The sequence below is a fragment of the Colletotrichum karsti genome (assembly GCF_011947395.1).
Source record: "Colletotrichum karsti strain CkLH20 chromosome Unknown Scaffold3, whole genome shotgun sequence".
Lineage (NCBI taxonomy): Eukaryota > Fungi > Ascomycota > Sordariomycetes > Glomerellales > Glomerellaceae > Colletotrichum > Colletotrichum karsti.
This window is the reverse complement of record NW_024065903.1, coordinates 876,583-897,381: the sequence shown is the minus strand read 5'-3', so window position 1 is coordinate 897,381 and position 20,799 is coordinate 876,583. Positions and strand designations below refer to the sequence as shown.

General features: G+C 54.3%; 7 protein-coding genes across 7 annotated transcripts; 3 read left to right on the top strand and 4 right to left on the bottom strand.

Moving 5' to 3' along the window:
• Positions 1–142: 142 nt before the first annotated feature.
• Positions 143–881, bottom strand: CkaCkLH20_01354 (putative ubiquitin-conjugating enzyme; the record flags this gene model as incomplete). The annotated part of the gene is made up of 2 exons (XM_038884073.1): positions 143–673; positions 732–881. The coding sequence occupies 2 exons, from the start codon at positions 879–881 to the stop codon at positions 143–145; spliced, it is 681 nt and encodes a 226-aa protein (XP_038750665.1).
• Positions 882–2,474: 1,593 nt separating this feature from the next.
• On the bottom strand, positions 2,475–7,538 carry CkaCkLH20_01353 (protein kinase; the record flags this gene model as incomplete). Its single annotated transcript, XM_038884072.1, has 6 exons — positions 2,475–3,194; positions 3,249–3,670; positions 3,719–4,721; positions 4,779–5,117; positions 5,168–7,279; positions 7,332–7,538. 6 exons carry the CDS (start codon positions 7,536–7,538, stop codon positions 2,475–2,477), a joined length of 4,803 nt encoding a protein of 1,600 aa, XP_038750664.1.
• Positions 7,539–8,211: 673 nt separating this feature from the next.
• On the top strand, positions 8,212–10,359 carry CkaCkLH20_01352 (uncharacterized protein; the record flags this gene model as incomplete). The annotated part of the gene is made up of 2 exons (XM_038884071.1): positions 8,212–8,281; positions 8,345–10,359. 2 exons carry the CDS (start codon positions 8,212–8,214, stop codon positions 10,357–10,359), a joined length of 2,085 nt encoding a protein of 694 aa, XP_038750663.1.
• Positions 10,360–10,610: 251 nt separating this feature from the next.
• Positions 10,611–11,374, bottom strand: CkaCkLH20_01351 (imidazoleglycerol-phosphate dehydratase; the record flags this gene model as incomplete). Its single annotated transcript, XM_038884070.1, has 2 exons — positions 10,611–11,023; positions 11,098–11,374. The coding sequence occupies 2 exons, from the start codon at positions 11,372–11,374 to the stop codon at positions 10,611–10,613; spliced, it is 690 nt and encodes a 229-aa protein (XP_038750662.1).
• Positions 11,375–11,960: 586 nt separating this feature from the next.
• Positions 11,961–13,284, top strand: CkaCkLH20_01350 (der1-like family protein; the record flags this gene model as incomplete). Its single annotated transcript, XM_038884069.1, has 3 exons — positions 11,961–12,007; positions 12,078–12,354; positions 12,811–13,284. The coding sequence occupies 3 exons, from the start codon at positions 11,961–11,963 to the stop codon at positions 13,282–13,284; spliced, it is 798 nt and encodes a 265-aa protein (XP_038750661.1).
• Positions 13,285–13,532: 248 nt separating this feature from the next.
• Positions 13,533–15,310, bottom strand: CkaCkLH20_01349 (uncharacterized protein; the record flags this gene model as incomplete). Its single annotated transcript, XM_038884068.1, has 3 exons — positions 13,533–14,656; positions 14,712–14,963; positions 15,025–15,310. 3 exons carry the CDS (start codon positions 15,308–15,310, stop codon positions 13,533–13,535), a joined length of 1,662 nt encoding a protein of 553 aa, XP_038750660.1.
• Positions 15,311–18,005: 2,695 nt separating this feature from the next.
• Positions 18,006–18,986, top strand: CkaCkLH20_01348 (uncharacterized protein; the record flags this gene model as incomplete). The annotated part of the gene is made up of 3 exons (XM_038884067.1): positions 18,006–18,531; positions 18,589–18,832; positions 18,884–18,986. 3 exons carry the CDS (start codon positions 18,006–18,008, stop codon positions 18,984–18,986), a joined length of 873 nt encoding a protein of 290 aa, XP_038750659.1.
• Between the last annotated feature and the right edge of the window lie 1,813 nt (positions 18,987–20,799).

The following is a 20,799-nucleotide window of genomic DNA, read 5'->3' as shown; positions in this document are numbered from 1 at the left end:
TGTAAAGAAAAAAGAGAGAGGGAGAGAGCCGACCCCGCGTGAATTTGGCCACTTTCGGGGTGTCGTCGAGTCGGCACGTTAGGTGGATATAGTGTTGGTGGTAGATTTTGAGTGAGGCGCCACCCCGTGTCTTTTGTCAGGTTCATGCCTTAGGCGGCTTCTCGTCGTCTTCATCTTCGTCGTCCTCATCTTCGTTAAAGTCGTCCATGTCGAGCTCGCTGTCGCTGCCCCCGAAGTCCATTTCCTCATCCGTCTCATTCCAGAACGCGTCGTCGTCGATATGCTTTTGCGGAACAGGCTCCAAGTCCGCTGAGGTGGGGATCGTCACTCCAGGCGGGATGTCCTTCTTCGACTTTTCAACCGTCTCGCGCGCCCTCTTCTCGTACTCTAACCGTTTGTCGCGGTACATGACACCCGCATCCACGTTGGCAGGCGAGTTGATCTCGGGGTCGTCCAACAACAGCAGCACTGAACGCAGTACAGACTCAACACCCTGCAGAGGTGTCCATCTTTCACACGCCAACTCCCCAGATTGCTCGTCTTCACCGGGATCGTGGAGAATAGAGATACACAGCTTTCCATCGGGGTAGATGTTGGGGTGGTAGATGGACCGGTTCAGGAAGCGGAAGGTAGGAGGTTGGATCGGATAGTCGGGTCGAAAGGTCATCTCGGCCTGTCCTTGGGCGTTAGATCCGTTGATTTGATTCGAGGGGGGAGAGCCAAGTTCTTACCTTGAGGTAGGCACCGTTGAAGGCACTATCCGGGTTGACGACCATGAGACCGATCTTCCAGTTCATGACGTTTCTGTCGTCGACTTCGATGTGCACCCATTTCTCTTTTTGCAGCGTCTGCAGCTCGCTCATCAAACGCTTCTGCGCCATGGTGGGCTGTTGATGGGAAGGCAGGTGGGGGTTGTCGGGGAAAACTGGAGAGACGTGGTGAAGACGGTCGCGTGTGACAGCTGCAACTCGAGATGGACAAGATTGGTCGTCAGGAGTGAGGTCCTCTTTATAGGACGGCAGTGGTCAGCGCAATGCTGGTTGCGAGAGACGTGATCGGAGACTGGAGACTCGGGGCCGTGGGAGGGTGGAAGGATGAGTCGAGTTGAGGGGGACTGACTCGGAGGGGCGGCGAAGAAGATAAGATAAGAGACGCCGAAGGGACCGTGGAGGCGGTAAAGATTGGGACCGAGTCGCGAGAAGTACGAGGGAGGGAAGTGGGAACTGTGAGGTCGGAGGAAGTTGTCGTCGGGGAGAGGCAAAAAAGAGAAGAAGAAAAAATTGCGGATAGAGCCGTAAAAAATGCTAGAGCAAACCGGGACAGGAATGGAGGAAGAGGAAAGAGGTGACGAGATGTCGCGGTTTATCAAGGTTCCATCGGCCAGCCAGGTGAGGGAGGAACGAGGTCGACCTGGGCACGCAGGAACCTACCAAGGTAGGCGCCCGAGCACCCAACTCCTTCAATTCCGCTCTCATACCTAGGGGGGGTCACGCAGTGTCTCGGATCCGTGGCCAACGCGCCGCCTGTCCTTGCTGTCGCTGTCTCCGTACGAATACCTTACCTACCTCTACCGCAGTAGGTACCTACACCGGTTCCTTTTAGCAATGGAACCTGGACTGAACCAAGAGGGAGGAAAAAAACCAAGTCCGAACAATGGAAGTCAGGCGCCACCCAACTCCAGCTGCCGTGCTTACATGACCTTCTAGGTCTTCAACTCGAACATGATGGAACATGGAACCCTGAAAAGGACTAGGCTTTCGACTCGTCCGGAAATGGCCAGACACCAGACCGATACGTCGTCTTTCATTTTTCCTCACGCGCTATTAGAAGACTGGAGAAGTCTCGATAGATTCGCAGCCAACACCCTGATGCCCTCGAGTCTCGAACCACCGATCCTGATCCTGCTCGTCTGACTGCCCTCTGGACGAGGTGCAAGGATACCCAAGCCCGCAAGAGGCATCTGGGAAACTCTTCTTCAGCGCTTCTCCCAACCGGACTCTTCCCCTACGTCTTGCGGTACCTCCAGACATGCCTTCGAGGCAAACCGCTCTTACCGCTGTTGGCTTGACACTAATAAACTGCCTCCACGTTTCGGTACCTGCACGGGAAGTTTGCTTTATGCATGAACAACCCAGGGCTGGCAACCTGGCTCCTAACAAAGCGCCTGAGCCACCTGGAAAGAAAGCCTCGATCAAAAAACCAACCGAAGACTCGATCGAGGCTTTGTTCTTGTGCCCCGCCTCACCCATGTCAGGTAACTCACAGAGCTTGTCCCCCTTCTTGGCGTCAAAACCCCCCCTGCATTCGTTCTGCAGATTTGCATTCGTTCTGCAGGTTTGCATCACAAACTCGCGATGCCTTCAAGGGTTCGTCAGCCCAAACTCGTGTTCTGCAAATACTCTTGAGACGACATCCAATATTCATTTATTTGCTTTCCTACACCGCCTCCATCCCAAACAGCACTCGCGTGGCTTTCAAGCCCCCAGATCGTAGTATATGCAGTTCCCCGTCCTGAAGTTGTAGAGGAACGAATGCCGGCTAGCATTCTTCCTCTCCCACGCCAGCTGCCAGTTCTGCAACATCTCGTGAATCTCTCGCACGTACTTCTTCTCCGCCGTCGTCACGCTGTGCTCCACCCTCCTCCAGCTCTCCCCGTCCGACAGGCACGTTTCCCTGATGAGGTCCATAACCTGATCCGTCGTCTCCACGGCCAGGATCGGCCCGTCGAGGAACGAGTGCACCAGGCTGGCCGCGCTGATCTGCGCCTGTTCGACCACGGTGCGCCGATTGAATTTCTTGCTCCGTGTTTGCGCGACGAGCACGCGCACATCCTGCTCGTGGTGCGCCTCGGCCGCGGCAGTCGCCTCGGACGACTGCGTGCCCCTCATCCTGACGACGGCCTTGGAGTCGCGCTCGCGGATCTCGCCCCGCAGCCACGAGAGGAGCTGCGCGATGGGCAGGTCGACGTCCGGCGCGTCCTTCTTGTCCATCGTCTTGACCTTGACTATCGCATCCTGCTTGATGACTATGATCCAGCAATAGCCTTCGTCGCGGTTTCGGGCGAGCAGTTCTTCTGGCGATCTCGAGTCCTTAGCCAGCTCGGCGCTGATATTGTGCGCCCAGAGTGCCTGCAAGATTTCTATACCTGTAGATCGCAGGACGGCAGCATCGAAACTGGCGACAAGGGCATCGCACTAGCGTCATCGTGTCAGCGGCCGCATTGCGGTATCTATCCGTATCTTACTCACTCTTCGGGTGTTCTGGAAGATGCTGTTAGCATCTTCTTCGGATTTCTTGAGAAATGCCCTGCCAGTGGTTTTGGGGACCCGAGAGAGTCTCTCCCAAGACAGGTTAAAGCCCACGGCATGGCGTTCCTCATAATGACTGCCTATCCTTGGGCGATTTTCTCTGATCAGACTATCGTACCGGCCGCCGGCGGCGAATACGTCTTTGACTTTCTTGTCATATAGGCAAGAGAACAAGATTCCACCGGTGTAAAAGCTTTCCTTCAGACTGTTCAGAGGGGTGATGTAGATCTTGCTGGCAACTCCGAGACGCTTGGCGTATTCCGATACCTCCTTCAAGTGGGCCAGAGTTGACGATGCTCGTCGGTACATGTCAGTTCCTTCGAAGATGGACTTCAACTTCGAAAAGGCCTTAGAGGGTGTATCTATTATCGTCAGTATGGGAATTCCAATCTCAACAAGTGGTTACAAACCTCGGAAATCAAAGCGCTGGAGCTCATCGACACTTGTAGCTGATAAGCCGACAACCGGTTGTCGCAAGGCGGCTCTGATCTTTTGCCAAGATTCACCGTGGATGTTGAGGTTGCTGAGAATGTCTGCCGCTGCTCTTCGCGACACCGGCTCGATGCGGCAATGATCGAAAATAAGCTGTAAGAGATCCGAGTGTCCGAGATGGAAGCACATTTGGGTCGTCGACATTGACGGGAACGTGGCGATAATCTCGTCCAAAACCTTCAACACTTCTGCTTCCTTGAGGGCCAAGTCCAGGGTATCAGTCGTTACAATGTCAAAGTCGACTTCACCGAACATTCCAGGCTGCCCACTGTCGTTTCGATCACGGAAGATATTTCCAAACGTGAAAGTCCTCTGGACAGCGGCGTGTCCACTGGCCTTCGCTAACATCCTTGCGTGGCCCATCGTGAGGTCGAACGGTAGCTGCAGCACCGTTCCATTCGTATCCAAGAGTCTGACGGCATTGCTGTCGGCATAATGAGAAGAGCGAGGATATAGAAAGTTTCGTTGGCACTCCAGCGCTCCATGCCGGCGAAAGATGGATATCAAGGCTTCCTTCACGGTGCTCTGATTCACCAAATCTGCCTCATTTGGAGTTGTTACGTTCATATCCCAGGCATAGTCTTTGGCTTGTTCGACCGGCCGTGAGAACAAAGTCGACAGCATTTTACGGTAGTAGGGCGAGCTGGGGTCTGCGAGGCCAGCCAATGTTCGTCTAATCGTCTCGCTCTCCATCTGAACGGGCAGCTTCCCGCTTTGCAGCAACTCTGCACTCGACGGCCGCTCCTTCGGATTGTGGGTCAACAGAGACGTGATGATTTCTGTCTGCACTCGTTCGGCTGGTCTGAAATCAGACGGAAGCATGGGAGGCGATCGTCGGAGCTGTTCGAGAACGATAGCTCGTTGCATTCCCAACATAGGGGGATAGCACATCTCGAAGAAGATGATGCCAAGTGAGTACATCTGCGACTTATTTAGCATCGTCGTCATGTAATTAGCGCACGATTAATAAACACTTACATCGACTTTGGAGCTGTACATCCCATGCGACGCAGATCGTACTTCGGGCGCTGCATAAAATGTTGTCCCGATACTTCTGGTGATGTCGTCCGCTTCCATCGTGTTTGGAAGGCTCTTATCCACAGCGAATTGGCCACTGGTAGCCAGACCAAAATCACCGATTTTGACGTTATCAGTACCATCACTGCTGTGCGCAATGAAGATGTTTTCCGGTTTCAGGTCTCGATGCACAATACTGAGGCCATGAATATGAGCAAGCCCCTCGAGGACCTGTCGAAATAAGCGCCATATTTCAGGGGTGTTTTGGTACAGCTTTCGCGTGATCAAGTCACGAAGCGTCTATCAAGCATAAGCGATGTGAAGATGACGAAAGGAGTAATGAGACCTACCCGCTTCTCGCAGTATTCCATGGAAATGTACAGAACGGTTCTGAATGGGCGTTGCGAGCGAGCTCTTGCTTGCCTGTGAACGTGCCCGATAGCTCGACGGCTGTCTTCGTCGTCAGAGTCGCTGTCTTCCTCTGAATCGTCCTCGTCCTCATCGTCATCCTCTGAATCATCCTCTTCGGAATCGTCATAGCCGAACTCGATTTGCGGATGGCTCGACGACATAAAGTCCAAACCTCCCGTGCTCGTGGCAAAGTGAATGGCCGGGTTCTGAGAGATCGTATCTCTCGAGTCCTCGGTCATATCTTCAGTGGAAGTGTCGCCTTCAGTGTCCGATTGGTCCATGATTTCTTCGACCCATGTGTTGTAATAACGGACCACCGCTGGATGACTGAGCTGCGACAGAAGGCGGACCTCTTTCAAAATCTCCGTCAGACTTGCCTGCGACCGTTGGCTAATCTTCTTGATGGCATAGATTTGTCCATCGAGTTTCTTTCGCGCCTTGACAACTTCGCCGAATCCTCCCTTGCCGAGACGTCCCTCTTCATCAAAGTCTTCTCGATACCTCGAGGACGTAATGCCTCGGTTCGTTGACTCACGTCTGAGCCTCGGCGGGATGATCAGTGATGTGCTTGGGGAATCGTAGCTCGTCATGATGGCGGAGTTGTTGTCCTCTACTACGACCGGTGCGTCGGTGGCAAGGAACTCGCTTGAGCCAAGCTCGAAAGCACGCGGCCGTTTCTTGGGGTCTGGCTTGAAGAACCTCGTGACCAACTCCTGCAACGGCTTTGAGAGGTTCATGGAGTCTGACACCTCAGATGGCGAACGATACTTCTGAGGCACGTCAAGTCCGAATATCATCTGCAGGAAGACGACACCGAAGTCCCAAATGTCCGTCTTCGCAGTGTAATGAGGCTTTGATAAAGCAGCGGTCTCGGGCGGAAGCCAGTATGCAGACTTTGCGGAGCTGAGTCCAGGGGTTGCTTGTCCCTTGGACGAGATATTGTGCAGCTCTCTCTGATATACTGCATCTGCGAGTTTTGGAACCACTTCGCCCGTCTGCTCCCTGAAAAGTAGAATGTTTCCGGGATGTATGTCTTGATGGACTAGCGAGTTGTTGTGAAGGTAGGTCATGGCATCCAAAAGATCTCTCGTCCACGCACGAACCTTGCTAGTATCCAGTCGGTCAGCAAGATCTAGCAGCTCAGCAAGAGATCCCTTTTCAGCGCTAGGCGTGAGAATGCTGACAGTCGTCAGGCTTGACGAGGCTTTCTCGGCGCTACTCTTTCCCTGCTCTACCCTGAAATCCAGAATCTCAAGGACATTTCGGTGGCGAGCCTTCTTGAGTTCTTCAAGTTGGTTCTCGAGAAATTGAATCTGCTTCTTGAAAACGGCGACGTCCTTGGCAGTAGCTCGTAGGGCCGTCTCCTTCAGAGCCAGATTGGGGCAGTCCTGTCCGCTGGGGACCACAGGCCAAACGGAAAAGACGGTTGAAATGGGACCTTTTGCGACTTCAGACTTTCCAAAAACAGCCTGGAATGAAATGATATTTCCAGTCTTGTCTGTGGTGTGACAGGGGCGATCGAAGACGATGCACTCGGTGCCGCTCACTCCCCCCACGGTGGTGAGCTCGGTGGTTCGCTTTTGCTTGCGCGACTCCTTGGCCATTCTTCTTTTGCGCTCCACCTCAACCTGCAACAAGGCACCAAGAGCTCTCTCCTCTTCCTTGCTCTCTTCCGCCTTCTTCCTCTCCTCCTCTTCCTTTTGCTCCTGCTCCAACTTCACCAGCAAGGCTTCGTGAGCTGCTCGCTCCTCTTCAAGCGAGGGTAGCTCACGACCTTTCGCCTTGGCTTGAGCAGCGTCTTCCAGAATCTCTCTAAGTCCTTCCACGATACGATCCACCATCTCTTGCTCCTCAGCGGCGAAGACCTTTGGCTGGATCTCGATATACTTCTGGAGTTTGAACAGCACGACCTCACGGAGGTCGCCAGTATCTTTCAGAGTCAACAGAGGCGGACTCTTGGGATACGTAGCCGTCATGACGACGCCCAACGTGAGGGCGAAGTCTTCATCGGATGGGGCCCGGATACAAATGTCAAATCCAGGCTCCGATTTCTGCACGTTATCAGCACTGGTTTTGCGCCGATGAGGAGGATGACGTATTTACCTTCCAAGCACTCTGCGTCTCTGCATGCCTCACGAAATCCTCCCCATAAATGGCTTCCAGGGCGAAGACTTCGTTCTGCTGGAGCTCTTCATATTCAATTTTGGTGCCAGCCTCCGGGGTTCTGAGTCCCGGGAAGCTTGAGTCATCTTTGTTCTTAGTCGGTAGGTTGATGGGCTTTTTCCACACCCCGGATGCTTTCGACGCCATATCGATACGACGAGGAAGGGCTTGACAAATCACCACAGCATAAGCCGTGACGATAAGTTAAGAAGAAGCCATGCTGTTCTGCTAAATCGGGGATATCTGGTTCAAGGTAGGTGTTGGTGATGATCCAAAAAGTGAAAAAGACAAACGAATTTAAGCTGGCCAGAAGCGCACTAGGCCTCGACCGCTGTTCGCCTCCAGCTTCTAGCCTGATGCGCTGTCACAGTACAGCCCTTTCAGGCTTGGATCAAGTGGGGTTCCTGGGCGACAGGTGGCGCCCCTCACTGATGACGCCCATTGATTTAGGGGTTCTCTCAGTGGGCCTTGACGGCCAAACTTCTGGAGCGAGGGGCAAAGAACGCTAGATGGCCGTGAACAAACTGTGTGGACACTGTACGGGGCTGGTGGGCAACGGGACGCGCCCATTTGCGGTGACATCCTTGAAAGTAAACAAAAAAGTGAACTTTGACGTGGACATGGGAACCACATCTGTTCGCCGCGGTCAGATCGCCAACTACAAACCAATTGTTATCAGCCTGCCTGCATGCCAGCGCATATGCAGCAATCGCTTCAAGCGAACACTGCGCGACTTGATACACGCCGGACTTGCCCTTAAGTTCTTCCCCCCGGCGCATTCACGACTTTCCGCGGAAGACAAAATCCCCACGAAGCAAGGATGTTGGGCTGGGTTCTTAGACGAGGGTTGGAGGGCGCGTCAGGAGGAAATAGAGCGAACGCAGGCGCAGGTACGGAGAACCAACATCAATTTTCAAGACACACCGTTTCCCGGTTGACTAACGTCGCAATAGATGACACAACCCAAATCGAACAGCCAGATACGCCAGCCCCCGTCTTCGCTGCTCGGGCACTGAAGAGTGCAATCTTTGGCACACCTGCCCGACCCGACGACGAGCGCGACGACAGAGCTGCCAGAATGGCGCGTCAGAAGAACGTGGACGATTCCGACGCAGAGTCGCGTACACCGGTGAAGCAGCCTCAAGGCATCCTGCTCACCCCAGGGACCGGCACTTCTCGACGGAAACGCGTCTCGTTCGGAAACGATGTGCTAGAGAAAGCCGGCAATAAGAAGGGCAAGGGCAAAGATACGGAGGAGCGACCCGGAAAGTTTCCTAGCAGCTTCGAGAGCACAGGCGGCGATTCTGCGAGCAAGCGCACGAGATTGACCGAGGCGATGGAGAAGTCGCGCCGGGAGAAAGGAACCCCGGTTTCGCGGGAGACCCAACAGACGCGTCCTCAGCAATCCAAAGGCGAGGACGCTGAGGATGAATGGGAGGAAGCCGACGACGACCAATGCGCCCAGGACGCCACGATTGACCTTAACGAGCCTCATTCGCGGTCCGGAAAGTACTGGAAGTCAGAATTTGAGCAGTATCACCAGGACGCTAAAGCCGAGATGGAGAAACTGCTCAAGTACAAGCAGCTGGCTAAATCGTACGCCAAGATGAAGGACGCTGAGGCTATCGACCTGAACTCGAAGCTCAAGGAAGAACAGGACAAGGTTGCCGAGATGGAGAAGAGAATCGCCGACATGGCGGCGCAAATAGCTGCCAAGCGCGTCAGTGGCGAGGAACGAGACAATCCCCAGCTTATGAAGGACCTGGCGAAACAGACCGCGGTTGCTGTCGAATACAGGACTCAGGTCAAAGAGCTGGCGGCCCTGCTGGAAAACCGCGATGAGGAGGAAGGAGACGGACGTAGACGCCGGCGTCAAGCTGCTTCGCCCAGAACGCAAAAGACCCTGATGGAGACACAGCGCGAACTCAGAAAGGCCAGAGCTCAGGTCAAGGAGAACGGCGAACTAAAAGAAGAAATCGAAAAGCTCAAGTCCGACCTCCTTTTTGCGGAACAGCGAGCAAACAAGTTGGCTGAGGAGAACAAGCGACTGGCCGAAAAGCAGCCATTGCCGGACAAGGCGAGCTCGGCATCGACTGCGGAGTTGGAAGAGCTGAAAGCGCTCCGAGAAGCCTCTCGTCAGAAAGACGAGGAACTGCGGCAGCTAAAGGGAGACTTCGATGCTTACAGGGCGGAGGCCGAAGCCACGCAGGAGGAGACCAGGCGTATCCTCGAGAAGGCCACCGATAAGATTAACGATCTGAAGAAGGAAGTCAAGGCACTGAAGTCTGGAGCAGTCGACGGTCACAAACCTAAGTCATCTGTGAGCTCTCTGCCTGAACGGGAGACCGCCGAGAAGAAGGAGGACAGAAGACATCGAAACCAGGAGAGGCACCGGCCTGACGCTGCCGAAAAGGTCCGACCCTCGGCTGATACAAAACGACACAGCCTCGATCTTGTTGAGTCTCTCGGCAAGAAGCTCAACCAGTCGAAGTCACACAATCTCCGGGACAAGTACCAGCAGGATGGCGATTCATTTTCATCGGAAGAGGAAGATCTGGCCAAGGTACCCACGGGACGTCCCAAGTCCGAGATCATCTCAGGTCGAGTCGGCTTGGAGAAACCTAAGTGGCGCCCTTTCATCCCCAGATCACCTCGCAACAGGGCGTATCTCGGATCTGATCTGAACGACCGAATCGTCAGCGCGAGCGAGGTCCCATCCGGAACTACGCCAGCACCGCGACACAGATTCGCCAGCAAAGAAAACAACCCGCCCATCGACCTGTTGCAGGATCGATTTGCTCGACTCGGCATGCCCGAAGCCGATGCTAGCACCATCTTGGCGGCAAACATGTCGAAGAGCACCCTACCACCAGAGCGACGAGCCGCGGCCATTGCACGAATTGAACAGAGAAAGGCAGAGAAGAGGCGCGCATTGGCAGGCCTTAACAAGGAGAACATGCGACCCTGAAGAGAATGACGGATACCTGCACAAGGGCGGTAATGTCCTCGCCCATTTTTGTTATGGAGTTTTGGTTCTGGTATACGCATTGTACTAGTAGATTCCTGGTACTAGTAGATTTCTGGCACACAGGGTAGCATGGTGTTTGGGGGTATCATTCCAAGTCGGCGGAATACATCTAATAGATCCGACAACATATTTACCGCAATGCCCGTCCTTTTTACTTTTTACGTGTTTGTTTGGTTTGGTTTGGTGTATGTTCATGCGCTCAGAGTTCCCTTGGTGCTGGGAACCTCGCCCTCCTTACCCGCAACGCGGCTCGTCGCCATCTTGACGGCCACAGCCAGAGCCTTGAAGGCACTCTCGGCGCGGTGGTGGTCGTTCTCTCCTCTCAGGCAGTCGACGTGCAGAGTAACCCTCGCGCCCTGAGCGAAGCTCTGCAGGCAGTGGGGGATCATCTCGCAGCTGAGGTCGCCAATCTTCTCCCTCTTCAAGCCGAGGTCGACAACGCTGTAGGGACGGTTCGAGAGGTCGATGACGGCGCGGGAGAGGGCCTCGTCGAGGGGGGCATAGGCGTATCCGAAGCGGGCGAGGCCGGCCATGCTGCCCAGGGCATTGGCGAAGGCGTAGCCGAGGGCTATGCAGACGTCCTCGGCGGTGTGATGGTCGTCGACTGTCGCAGAAATCCATGTGTAAGCGGAAAGGGCAGTTCACGATAGTGCTGGAGAGAAGAGGAGGGCGACGGACTGTGCAGGTCGCCCTTGCAGTTCAGGGCCAGACTCCAGCCGGCGTGCTTGGAGAGGGCATGGAGCATGTGGTCGAGGAAGCCGATGCCGGTGTTGACGCTGATGGTCTGGGACTTGCTGGACTGCGAGGCGTGGCCGTCGCTGAGGGCCGCGGTGAGCCTCGAGTCGGTATCGGGTGGGAATGCCCCGCCATCCAGATTGAGGGCGAGCTGGATCTTGGTCTCGTTCGTGTCGCGGGCGATGGCGGCCCATCTGGGAGGGTGGGAGGTCGACGACATGGTGGATGGTTTCGGAGGAGTCGAAATATGCAAATGTGCAGTTAAAGTGTCTGTGATTTGCAAGATATCGCAAGTTGTATTCCGGTTTCCAAGAATTCGGGCACTTTTTCTTGAGTCACTTATCGATCAACGCCGTCCGTCGGAGCTCCAGCGCCGCGTGGTGGCGGACAACGTGGGGCATTGGCCAATCAGCGCCTCTCCACTGTCAGCGACGACAGCGCCAGTCGACACGCTCCAGCGCCCGCGTCCCCCACCATTCAGAGGGGATTTCACCGCTTATAGGCCCACCGAGCCCCAGCGGCAGAAAAAAAAAAGTATTCAAAAAGCCCGAGGCTGACGGGATTCTTTGTCCTTCCAGCTTAATAACGAAAAATCCCTCCAGAGGACACGGTTCAAAAACATGAACCAACACATCAGCGCTGCAGCCTGGTGTCTCTCATTGGTCCTCTTCTCCCACACCACCTGCAGATAAAAAGCATTGCCTTGCCATCTGCAAACTGCTAACCACATCACCACTTTCCTTCCTTATCCTGCTTATTTCCACCAGCCTTGATTTCTGGGGCGCCCTGAGACAAGAGAAGACAACATGTCGGAGATGCTTGATGTCTACTGGCAGGCGCCGCCCATCGCAAGGTAAGCTACTTCCTCAACCTTACTCGCCTCATCTCACCCAAGACCATCACGATGCTGACTCTCATCTCAGAACCCTTGCGACGGCCGCCTTCGTCACATCCATCTCGGTCCTCTTGGGCATCGTGAACCCGTACTGGTTCATCTTCATGCCGGATTTCTTATTCAGAATCCCGCCTCAGATCTGGCGCCTGGGCACCAACTTCCTGCTCACGGGTCCCCAGCTCGGCCTGCTGTTTGACACGTACTTCCTCTACCACTACCTCACCGCCCTCGAGATCGGCAATCCCCGCTTCCCGAGGCGCGAGGATGTCGTCTGGTATCTCATGTTTGTGTGCACCGTCATCACGGTAAGTCTATTGTCTCTGCTGCCCACGGCGGCCCTTTGCCCAACGTCTTCGCATGTTGTCGACGACAACCCTGGAAAGTTCCTGTGCCACCACACGTACCCAAAACAAAACCAAATCATCACTCTTGCACCAACAAAAATTTGCACCTCATATATCTGCCCGCACAGTGGAAACCCACGGCTGTGACGGTTCCTGGAAATGAGGAAGATTACCCCTGCGGGGCGGTATAGTCCACCTCAATTCGCTTTTAGGACTGTATCGTCGCGTGGGCATGGTGGGATGTCTTATGGATGGCTCGGGCGGCGTTTCAATGCTGCTCGAGTGGTTTTCTTAGCGCCCTACATTTTACCACCCAAACCCTGGGTTTCTTATTGTCCCGCTTGCCATCATTACCGCGTCGCTCCAGATCGGAGCTGTGTTGAATGTAATAAACAAAGCGCTAATGATCGCAAACAGGCGCTCTGCACCTACCTCATGGGCGGAGGAGCCTTCTTGCCCGCCTTGATCCTCGCTATGTGCCGTACCGTCACCCAGGACCAGCGCGGCATGAAGGCCAACTTCTACTTCGTCACCATCCCCGCCCAGCTGACGCCCTTCTGCATGATGCTCGTCTCCCTGCTTTTCCCCGGAGGTTACTACAATTTCATGCTCCAGCTCATGGGTTTCCTGGCCGCCCACATGTACGACTTCCTCACCCGCATCTGGCCCGAGTTCAGCGGAGGCCGCAACCTGATCCCCGCGCCCTCGTTTCTGTCGAGGCTCGTTCAGACACCGAGGTTCTACCGCCGCGAGTACGGCACCGCAGTGAACAACCGCGCTCAGGCTGGAGGCCAGACTGCCGGCGGCAGCAGCACCGGGGCCTCTCTGGGTAATGGACCCCTTCCCGACTCGTGGAGGACTAGAGGCCCTGGACGTCGGCTGGGCGATTAGAGGAACGGGATGCAGCGGAATGAAGAGTTGTACGATAAGCATCAGATACCACTGCGAGCATTGCAATGTATTTTGCATTACGAATAATATTGTATTCGTCCCTGAGTTTCATATCACTCGTTGACAGTTTAGTTACCTGACGCCATGAGTCCGCGCTACTAAATACAAAAGACCTCCGTTCCAAGACTCCCGAGCCGTTTCCTTCCGATTCCAGTGTCGTGACGTCTCATGTCGTCGTGACTAGGTCACTATCCGTAAAGTGTGCTCTTGCCACTACGGATGGGCATGTCACCCTCATACTCTTGAGGATCTTCTCTCGCCGGCGCCACGTGCGAAATGACCGCCGCTCGTCCGGCCAGCGGCCTGTCCGCGAACCTCTCCTGGTGGAAGGTCAGCGGTTGCGAGATCTGCATGTTCTCGGTCTCGCCCTGGTCCGCTATCGGGGTCGCGCCTTGCACCTTGATCTGTGGCGGGGAGTACTTCTTCGGCACGCGGATGCGAGGAACCGAAGGGAGCACCAGAGACGGTATCCTTGACGATGTCTTGCGCGTCGGCGGTCCCGGAGGAGGTGGAGGCGGCGGCACCGAGACCATCTTTGGTTGCACAGCTTGAGAGCCGCGTGATTCGTGCGAATGTGCCGGCGATGGCGTGCGCGATACTGCTGCTGCCGGCGGAGCTTTGATGCCTGTTACGCCTTCATCGTTGACGGCGTTTAGGTATGTCTGAAGAGCGTATGAGTCCGGGGTATTCGTCTTTCGCGAACTGGGAGGCTGGGGTTCGGGTACGCGGGTTGACTGGCGGCTCATGGCTCGAGGAATATATGCGGGGTGTGTTGGGAGAGCGCTGCCGAGGGCGTGATTGTTTGAGCGGGGGTCGAAGTTGTAGTGCGCCATCTCACGTCCCGCTTGGATGTCCTGCTCTATCTTGTCGTAGTAGTCGGCATTGTTCGAGAATGATTGCTTCTCTTGGAGCTCGTAGTTGTAGGAGTTGATGGATGATGACTTCTTGTGATCCCCTATCGGGACGTAGGGACTGTTGTTCATCGTGACGAACGAGTTGGAGTGACTCCTGGGTTGGTGAGGCAGGGTGTCCGAATCTCCTCCTTGCAGCAACTTTTGTTTTCTTTGCCTTCGGCAGTAAATGATGAAAAGACAGATGGCGCCAACGAATACAAGACCGCCACCGACGGCGATGCCCACAATGGTGCCAGTCGTCATCGTTGTCGAGGATGCTCCTCCGTCTCCCGGCAGCGTGGTGTTCGTGGTCGGCTCGGTAATATTGACCGCACTGTCAGAGAAAAGTTGGCCCGTCAAGCCGATCAGATGCCCGTTGGCAGGCTTCTGCTGGCAACCAGCTTTGAGAGCAATCAAGACTGTGGAACAGGCGTCAGCAAAGTTCCAGGATCGAGTTGTTTGCACGTCACCCACAATTTGAGAGGTAGCTTTGATCTTCACTAGACTGCAAGCATCTGACACATGACCACCAATTCGAGCTTGAAAACTTGTCCCCATCGGCTGTGCAGTAGTCGAACGACGTAGCAGCGTCTGGCGTGGTGAGGCCAGCCGTCAGAGCGTTCTTGAGCGGTCTGCAGGCGCTGTTGATGATGCACGGCGAGTTGATATGAGAGATCGCGTCCGGGAAATCAAACAGGCAAACATCGACGGCATATCGGATGTTGTCTATCATGTAAAGTCAGCATTGGTGCTCTTAATTTTGCCTCTTGGTGGCTCAAGAGCTTACACAAGAACCAAGCGGCATCGCTTGCGGCCCCCTTGGCCGCCTCACTCTTTTGCAAACAAGAAACACAGTTCTTGAACTTGATACCCTTTCCGGTCGTGTGATACTGGGCGTCTTCGCAAACGATGTCGGACGAGTTCGTGCCAGTAGTGGCGGTATCGACTGTCGTTTCGTTCGTTCCACCTAAACACAATGCCGCACAATCCGAGCCGGGTGTCACCTCGAGCGACAAAGCAATGGTGATGAGCCAGAATCCGGCCAGAAAATGCCATAGGCTTAGGGCGGTCATGGTGGAGTGGTTCAGGGTGGTGAGGTTCGTGGAGAGGACGAGGTTGGAGGAGAGGGCGGCTGGATGAGATATCCAGATAACCTCGTCAGCATGGTATAATACTCTCGACAAAAACTCGCGATGTCAAGACGAAACCCTATTCAGAAAGTGTTCTAATAGAACAGCTTTCTAAAACCAAGACAAATCTCGTCCTGACAAAATCCAACTGAGCCTTTGCGGGACTCATTGCACATATACTCCCAGATTGCAAAGGTAGCACTGCGGCACGGGCGATCCCCATGCAAGACAGGCAGGCGGCTCTGCAGTAACAGGCATTGCAACCGTAGAGAGGGATCTATTTTTGATGGCTTGTGGTGTAGTCGCGTTGGCTCTAGACTACGGGAAGATCAAATGCTAAGTCCAAAGACAGTAAAGCCCTTCAGACGTGGTTGTTCTCCAGATCGCCAGGCGGGCAGCTGAGAATAGCAGCCAAGAACGGGCGGGTATATGAGAGTCCAATAAGACCGCGCGTAAGTTGAACCCTTGGCCGTGTAATCGCGCCCAGGCTGGAACTTGACGAATTGAATCGAAGAGATCTGGATTCCTCAGCGCCAAACAAATGTATGTCTGGCCGGGATGTAAGGAAACGAGAGATGTAAGTGGTCAGAGATGGGTAGACACACGGGAAGTTGAAACGGGGAAGTTAGGCGTGAGTGGTGTTGCAGGCGCCGGCCGGCCATGCGGCCTCTTCCTACCCCTGTCTTCGAGAAGGACTCAACCAGCCATTTAGCGGCCGCCTTCCTGTTCATGGGCCCGCCTGCCCGCTTTCTTGACAGCTTGATTTAGTTAAAGGCAGACGGGGGGCGGGGAAATCAGACCACTTCTTTTCTACCTTAAGCTGTGGCCGAGATTGCCACGCGACTCAACTTCGAGCAGAATGCGGAATGTTGAGATTTCTCCGTCTACTCCGCTCTCTGTTTTGGATGCCCAGGCCTCGGTGGAGAGACCTGGCCAACATCTTAGAGCGGCGGGATGATCGCCAGGATGGACCGAACCCAAGCCCGGATATCCCAGGAAAACATGGCAATAGAAACAAATTGTGTCTTTTTTCCTATTGTAGATGTCAAACACTTGACCGAAGCAAACCGCGTCTACCAGCCAACTACAGGCCAAGCCAACACACAACGACGGCGTCCTTGCCGCGATGTTGACACTCTTGAGAAAACTTTGGTAGACCGCATCCATCCTGCATTATAGCGGACCAAAGTAACCATGGGAGGGCTGCCTGCCTTCCCACTCGTGGTGGTGCGCCGTTGTGCGCGTCTGGCTGTCACCTGCAGGCGAATTTCCCTGAATAGAAGTGAGTGTGATAGTGGCTGCATGAGCCAACCACCTCATCGCTCCAATGACTCCTGGAGGGGTAGCTTTCCGTCTGTCGTGCGCACGAACACCTCCATCTCGTTGACCCCGAACCAAGATGGTATTTTGGGATATTCCGACTTGGAGGTTTACATCCGACACCGTGAGCTCACACTGCTTCCTGCAAGATATATCACCCGACGAGTAAGAGACATCTTGTGGGTTCCTAGATGTTAACTCTTATAAAAGGGCAATGTCCGCGCTCTCCTTGGCTGTAGATTCTTGCGGTCACTTGAAACCCTGTGAAAGAGAGACGACATCTTTTCTTCGTGTTTCTTTGATCAAATTTCACCAACATGATACAAATATGTTGAGTAGCAGGGCCTCTCTTTCTTTTCTGTCAGGTATGATAGCGACGTTCTTTCCCATACCTCCGGTATTCAAGCTCTTCGGTCGCACTTCTTCGCGTGCTTGTTGCCGGCTCTGGGTAAGCAAGCTTACCGCCATTTATTTGCAACTTTTGCCCTGCCGGGTCGTTGCACGAAGTAAGAGGCCGACAACCAAACACAATGTTTGTTCTCTTGTTTCCATTATTAGTCATACAAGTTTATGCCATCGCCACTCCATTAGCTGCAGAGCGTACAAGTTCATCTACCTTCAGCTTCTTTTTCGTTGAACTTGAAGGAGTGAATGGACGGAATCCAACTGCTGTCAAGTATATGGACTTTGTCCGTAAGCCGCCAGTATCTAGCATGCAGGTATTCCGACACATCTCGTACTATGATACTATGGCTCAACTGTCACAAACTCAGCAGAAGGCTTGAACGAGAAACCGTTAAATTACGGATCAGAGTAGGTTACCTGTGGCGAACGCCTGGGCCAGCATCGACGCCCTTCCCGAGCGCCATCCCCGCCCACACGAGAATGTTCCGTCTAGCCACAAAGTCCCTGAGTCTCATGTAGATATCCAAACCAAGTTTGTGAAATGTGCTTCTCAATCTGGATCACGCAGCGTCGTTCTTGGAAATTGGAAAGCCTCGAACGGGCCCAAATCAGCTCTGAGCCACCGGACCGACGGTGCTGCTTCGGCCAGTCTTGGGTGTGTTACCGTTGGATAGGGGCGGTTTGGGTTGTACATCATCGCCCAACTATCACATCGAAGGTCTTACGCGTAACAAATGCTTCAAACCTCATGATCTTTTCGCGAATGATAGTGACACCACACGTGGTATCTGCTCTTTCCGCCGGGTCGCTCTGGGATGTCAGAAACCTATTTAAAGGGCAATGCCAGTCAGCCTAATGATGAATTGAATCGCCCAGAAGATATCAAGGCAGTAGTCAAGAATAACTCGCAGTCATGATTCTCAACACTCTCATTTTTGTCGCGGCACTTGCCTCGCAACCCTTGGCTTCACTGGCAGCCCCCGTCGAGCCGATCCGGGACTTTAATGCCGAAGATTGGAGCCTCATCAACTTCCGACGATCTTGCGCGGAGGACCAGAGCAGCTGTGACTACAGCTTTCTGATTACCGAATCCGCCGCAAACACCCCCAAGGAGTGTAGCTTCACGATCCAAGCCGTCGATCGCCCCGCCTACCAAACTAGCTTCTCACTGGCCAAGTGCCCCGGCGCAACTGAGTACAGCATCAACGGCGGCTGGAACGACCTTGGCTTCGTCACCCTGTCGGTCATCAACGACAAGAGGAGCCTCATCTCTTGGTTCTCGTACAAGGACGACACACTTGCGAGCGGCGCCGAGACTGGTGCTCAGAAGTCCAAAGTGTACTTCCACCCCATCTCTGTGAAGCGAGACATCTCGACGAAGGATCACCATGAAAGTCTGGCGGAGGCTTCTGACTGGAAACTAGTGAATGTTGTGAGATGTAAGCAATTGCTCTGTGCACCGAGAGCTTTCCTTCGATTGACTGACGAGCATCCAGACACAGTCAACCAGGGCACGCCTCAGGAGACAGTGGTGGTTTCCTTCTCAATCATGAGCGGCGAAGAAAACGAAAGCGAGAACGTGTCTGCGGAGTACTGTTTCCTTGAAGTACCAGTGGTTCAGGAAGACGGCGCATCGTCGAATAGCTTCTTCGGCCGTGAATGTCAACAAGGTGCCAAAGGCTGGCAGGTCTCTTGGGGCCACAACGAGGTGACCGACGAGGTGGTTATGACACTTGTCAAGTAAGTAACACTGCGGAACTACCGATGATCCAGTATTGACCTAAGACACAGCCAAGAAAAAGGCAAGCAGGCCTGGTTCGGGTTTAACAACGTCAGCACGCATGTCTTGCTAGGAACCAACGGACCCAACCCCACGAAAGAGCTGCCGGTATAGACATCACCACAGACGAGCCTGCGGTGTTGGGACTGTGCTGGCGGCTCTTTGACGAGCCGTGGTGGAGAACTGGCTGGCGGAAGAAGCGGTGATCCTGTTTATTGGCACCAATCGTTGTTGTTGCGGTTACTTAGCGCGCGTTATGTTGGTGGGCCGCCCTGTATCGTTATAGTCGGTGTAGAGAATCGAAACAAAGTTTCATCATTGTTCCCATGCTCCAGACTGCATGTTGGGCCATGGAGAATACAACGTTATCACGCAAACCTCTCTCACCCTGGATCGGTAAGGTAAAGAGGTCAGTCGGACCGGGGAAAGACAGAGAAGCCCGTCTGAATGGCGAATAATGTCTCCCGGAACAGAGCCGTAGATGTTTTTCTGCCCAATGACGCCTCGCAAGGCGGAAGCAAGGGTGCTCAATTGGGAGGATTACGCGCCGGTGGACTTGAACTAAGGGAGGTTGGCTTGAATTTTGATGCCACTCTACCTGGACTGAGCAAACTGGCCATTCGTGCGGCATTGGGCGAATAGGGGTCAGACTCTCCACCAAGCCCGAGGAATCGGAACGTCGTCAAGAGGCTCCTGTCCAACGGGTCGCGTTGCAGGTATTGATCGGCATGATAATGCCCCGGAAGGACTTGCGCCAGGACAAGAAGCCGGGTGAGATGAGGTGGTAAGCAGACAAAACCGCGCGAAGTGCGTGACCAAATTCCTGTGCAGTATACCCTGGCTGGCTCGTTGACCTGCAGCATAGCAGGTCATTCTCGTGCATTCGCAATCACCACCTGCAGGTTGTTCACACGCCGGCTGCTGCTCCGCGGGTGCCATCAATCCCCAAATTACGGTGAAGGTGATCGAGTCAAGTCTCTCCTGCCCGTTAACCTGGTCGTGTAACCGTTTGCCTCTGTTCCGACCGTCAGCGTGTATCCATGTCGTGGAAACACCGAGGGGCTGGTCAGGGCAGGCTGAGAATGCCGTGCTCCCTTTCCATCTTTGTCACCTCTCCCAGTCGCCATCGTGTAAACGCGATCGGTAGTGATCATGCTGGCCAGTCTGGCTCGTAGGAAAACGAGTTGCCGGATGCGCAGCTAGATCAGTTCTGAGTTGGGCAATGGATTGAGGACGCCCGACGCCCGCCCAAGATGACGGGACAGTGGCCTCGTTTCCATGCCAGCTAAGTAGACTGCTCCTGGGTACTGCATCCTTCTCATGCGGTTGGCTCTTAGTACAGTCGTTGACAGGGGTCGGTCAACATCCGAGAATATCCTCATTTGTCCGACGGCTGAAATGGTCACACCTGGCGACAGACTTGGCAATCTCCCTGTGGTGGTCATTGCAAGTATTCCGGGGCGATCGTCAAGGAGAGGTCGGATCTCTCCAAGTCCAACAAGACGGTGTTCAGAATTCCAACGGCTGAAGTTGATGGTGCTGGGATAGCCGACCCAAGAAAACCCTTGTGAAGACGCTAGTGGGGCACACCATGTGCGTATGGTCCGTGCATTTTGCGGGCGACGGGTCAAAAGTGACGAGTGGCTGCTAGCGACTGGCTCTTTCCAAACCATCCTGGCCATGCAAGCTGACAGCGGCAAACGTCGCAATCCTGTTGGTTATTCTCCATCACCACCAACACACAGTAACAACTGGCTGGCGACCATCAGGAGGCAGGCAGAGCAGACATTCCTGAACTTCTGCAGAGCCTTGAGTCCCAAAGTCCCCATGAGTCTCGGTGGCCCTACCCGGTGGTCAGGGTCATTGCAACTTTACCCTGTTCTCCTGCCCACTCCTTTTCCCCCGCTCTCCAAACAGCGACATCGCC